We start from the raw sequence: 4049 nt of genomic DNA, 5'->3' as shown, positions 1-4049 counted from the left end.
CTCTCTCTCTCTCTCTCTCTCTCTCTCTCTCTCTCTCTCTCTCTCTCTCTCCCTGTCTCCTTAAATCGATAAGAGTAGGCTTTGGCCGCCAACCGGGCAAAATTCAAAATTAATTCCGATATCAAGCTAAAGTTTAATGTGTCCCGCGTGCTCATGCGACTTTACGCAGTTGCAAGTGTCGTAAAACACTTACAAAAACAAAAACAACGATCTCTCTGTTTCAGACCAGCATCTTCTGCGTCTGCCTCGGCGTGGTGACCTACGTCCATCCCCTCTACATCTGGTGTACACGTCATCGCACGTCACAGACTGAAGGAGCCAACCAAACGTGCGGCATTGAGACAGATTTGAATTCTAAAGTCGACTCAGCTAATCAAATAATACCAACTACCAAGGTCGAAACATGAATGAAAGTCCATTTGATCCCACAATCTTGGAACTTACTTGACCTTCTACGAATAACCAGGGTCTCCACTCTCTGTAGGAGCCACGATCGGGTTGATCTTGACATCATGTGAGAAAGACGCCTTTAAAAGGCCCATTGTTGTCCTTAGTTAAATGGGCGTGTGTGAGTGGGGGGAGGGGGGTCGAATTTTACCTTTACCAAACATGATTATTCATTGGTTCCGGTGGTCAGTTGAACTGGTGGTGAGACTGACGGGCTCATAACGGTAAAGTCGTGGGTTCGAATCCAGATACTGGCCCGACGCTGTACGTGTATATTATTCGGCATTTTACTTTATACAAATCTTCCCTTCTAAACCTAAGTAGAGTGTGTACCTGACTAAGGGAATTGAAAGATCATTACTTCAGGTACAGTAGTTTAGTGTTTGAGAGCCCGGAAAATGGCAGCGTGAACTGAATGCTTCTCAAGAAGTAGAAGCTGAGAACGTTTCAGAATATTAACCCTATCCGTACGTCGTGTTTTACTATCTTATCGATACGACGTGGGGAGATTTACTCGTTAATCCGATCGGTACGCTTTGTCAGTGTGTCAAAATGATTTTTTGAGAAATATAGGAAGTTTTAAAAAGATCTTCGCACTAAAAGTATTTCAAAATGTGAAGAATACAACCCCGGGGGCACAAAATTACCCCAGGGCGTACGGATAGGGTTAAAGAGTCTATCGCGGTAATTTAAAAAATTGATTTGTAAGGCGCAGAGCCTACTTTCTTGTCAGGTTGTGAACTGTACTAGTACTTGTAACTATATTAGTATGCCATCTAATTCTTCTTCATAATAATAATATTTTTCTTCTTCTTCTTCTTCTTCTTCTTCTTCTTCTTCTTCTTCTTCTTCTTCTTCGTATTATTATTATTATCATTATATCATCATCAAACTGCATTGTCATTATATTTGAGTGGCATAGTGGTGAAATCAGGCAGGCGATCGCAAAAATAAATGAAATTGAAAAAAAACCGACATCTCAGCTCTATTTTTTTTATCCTTAACTTTTAAAAAAATTCTCAGCATCTTTTATCTCCATTTAAAAACATACTTCTGTGCGGGTTTTAACTAAAAACGTTGATCAAACTCAAAGGCACAAAACTGAATTTTCAGTTCCCAAGAACTCCAAACTGTGGTAGCTATTTACTCGCTCATTTTTCCTCACAAACAAGGCGACCCCCACCATCTTCAATCGCTAATGTCTCTACTTGTATTCAAGGTAGACTGGTATATTTTTTTTCATCAGAAGCAAGACAAACGAACAATCTTAAAAAGGACAACAATATACATAATTTCGTGCCCAAAAATTGAAATGTGCTTGATTTCATTGCACAGAAACAATAATATTATTATTATTGTTATTATTATTATTATTATTATCATTATTAAACCGTATTTTCGTTAGTTACGTTGCTTAGAGGATTCTGAGACTTGCGTAGGTGGTTTATCAGTTGCGTGCTTGGTCTATGCACTCAAAAACACTTGTTTGATTTTCGTGAGGGGAGAATTTTTAGCGTGTACATGTATTTCAATTTCGCAGTCTGTCTACCGAGACGTTGTATCCCTCCCAGCCCGGGTAGGCCCCGACAGACAGGGTCAGTATAGTAGAGATTTTTACGGCGCTCGCAACTGCATAAGGTCATATGAGCGCCAAGGGGTGGATGTCAACAGAGAGTCCTTAGAGGGAATCAGACTTACTCTGCTCACCTCTCTAGCTTCAACAGCACAAAGTCTGCTTCGACTATCAAGGCATCCCGGAAATAGTGGGTCACAAGAGTGTGACAAACATACAAGAGAAGTAGAGGAAAAAATGACAATAATAAGGATTAGGAAAGAAAAAGCAGCAGTTCCCATTTGTAGTTCAGGCAGTTGTGAGCATGACATTATTAGATCAGCCCATTTACAATTCTACTGTGCACTAGACTTGAACGAGAAATGTCCCCCCTTTGGGAATGGCCTAAAGCCACTTCAGTCAAAGCTGCCTACCTCCTAAACGATCAAGATTGCATCGATGGGGGTGCAAAGCATCTACGATTACTGTTACATACATAAGGATTTCAAATCTCTATTTCAATAGACCCCGATTGATAGGTTTAGAACTCATTTTTAAATATGTATCGTTCGATCTTGCCCACAGAAAGAGGGGTTATGGATTGCCGTACAACATGTACTAAAGCACTTCATGAGATAAAATATTTCACCTATTGTTTCCATCTGGGCTAAAAACTGAATCTATTATTAATTAATTCTAAGTTCCAAGTCATTTTTGTTTTTATTAATATCAACTCATCTAAAAAAAAAAAAAACAGATCTTTTCTAAATCACTGGATCTACTCGTGGGTCAGACTGAAATTTCTCATGAGCCACAGTTCGCCCACACCAGATCTAGCAGTCACATCAGGAGGTCAATTCAAATACATGTACAATGTAGTACATGCATAATCCTGTGGTGTCTTTACACACATAATGATAACAACATCAAGAACAAGGGAAATTTGTTGTATGATGTAGAGCAACATTTTATTACACAAACTTGAATTGGATCATCAAAAGCAGATCTAACATCTGGGAACAAGAAAACAACATTCATAAACTAGAAAGGACAAAATAAATATCCACTTTATTCATATCCTTGAAAGAGACATCTGTATGCAAACACATTCGAAGACCACAATGGAAACAAGATCAAAGTCACATTTCTTGATTGAGATCTAAACATAAACCACATGTTAAAGTTCAAAACATACTTTCTCTTCATGGTTTTTTTCAATTGTACCTTTGTTCAGAAAGAATACTTAGCCTTTGCCTGGCCCCGACAGGCTTTTGAGAGTAAACTATGGAGCCTACAGCGCACTGTTAAGACAACAATTTAAAGAAATACAGTTTGAGATTTTGATCGTTTTTCCATTGTCATCTTTAATTACTTGTTAACAATCCATAATCATACTGGTTATCTAAAGATTGAAAAAGTATTCTGAGAGCAGTTGTACATTTTTGGAGTGCAGCGCCAAAGCTAACAGGAAAAATTCAACAACCATAATATCAACAAACTCCTTTATTAACAAGAAGAAAATAATCTGTTAGTGTAAGTAGGAAGAAAGAAAGATAGGGGAAAGCAATGAGGATGAAATGCAAGTAACCTTGAAAAAAACAACAGAATAGGCTGAAATGTAAAGAAGGGTAGAAAGAGATTTTTTTATTTTTTTTTGGGGGGGGGGGGGTTGGAAGAATTTCGAAAATCTCAAAGCAAGCAACAAATCCCAGTAGCACAGCATCTACTACTCCTAATGCACTTCTATATATATATATCACAGACATGAAACATTGGCCCAGTGCACCCTTGATCTTCAGGCAGAACGTCACAGACTTCCCACTGTTGCGACTGACTTTCATACAAAACGTTGATGGTGGATTCTGGGGTGGTCTCACTATAAAGACTGTATTGGAAAACGGTATTGTAAATTTATCCAAAATATTAGTATTCATCACTGTCCCCTCTTACACACACTGATATATACACACTGATACACACACACACACACACAAACACACACACATACACACACACACACACACACACACACACACACACACACACACAT

The 4049-nt window shown here is 38.6% G+C and overlaps 1 protein-coding gene across 1 annotated transcript in view; it reads left to right on the top strand.

Moving 5' to 3' along the window:
- LOC101860350 overlaps positions 1–313 on the top strand; it is a 22324-nt gene extending 22011 nt beyond the window's left edge. The window contains exon 5 of the mRNA XM_005103655.1: positions 225–313. Coding sequence (XP_005103712.1) covers positions 225–313 — 89 coding nt within the window. The remainder of the gene's footprint in view (positions 1–224) is intronic.
- The last annotated feature ends 3736 nt before the right edge of the window (positions 314–4049 follow it).

The sequence above is a fragment of the Aplysia californica genome, unplaced genomic scaffold (assembly GCF_000002075.1).
Source record: "Aplysia californica isolate F4 #8 unplaced genomic scaffold, AplCal3.0 scaffold00384, whole genome shotgun sequence".
In the NCBI taxonomy this organism is placed as follows: domain Eukaryota; kingdom Metazoa; phylum Mollusca; class Gastropoda; order Aplysiida; family Aplysiidae; genus Aplysia; species Aplysia californica.
This window is presented reverse-complemented; position numbering and strand designations above follow the sequence as displayed.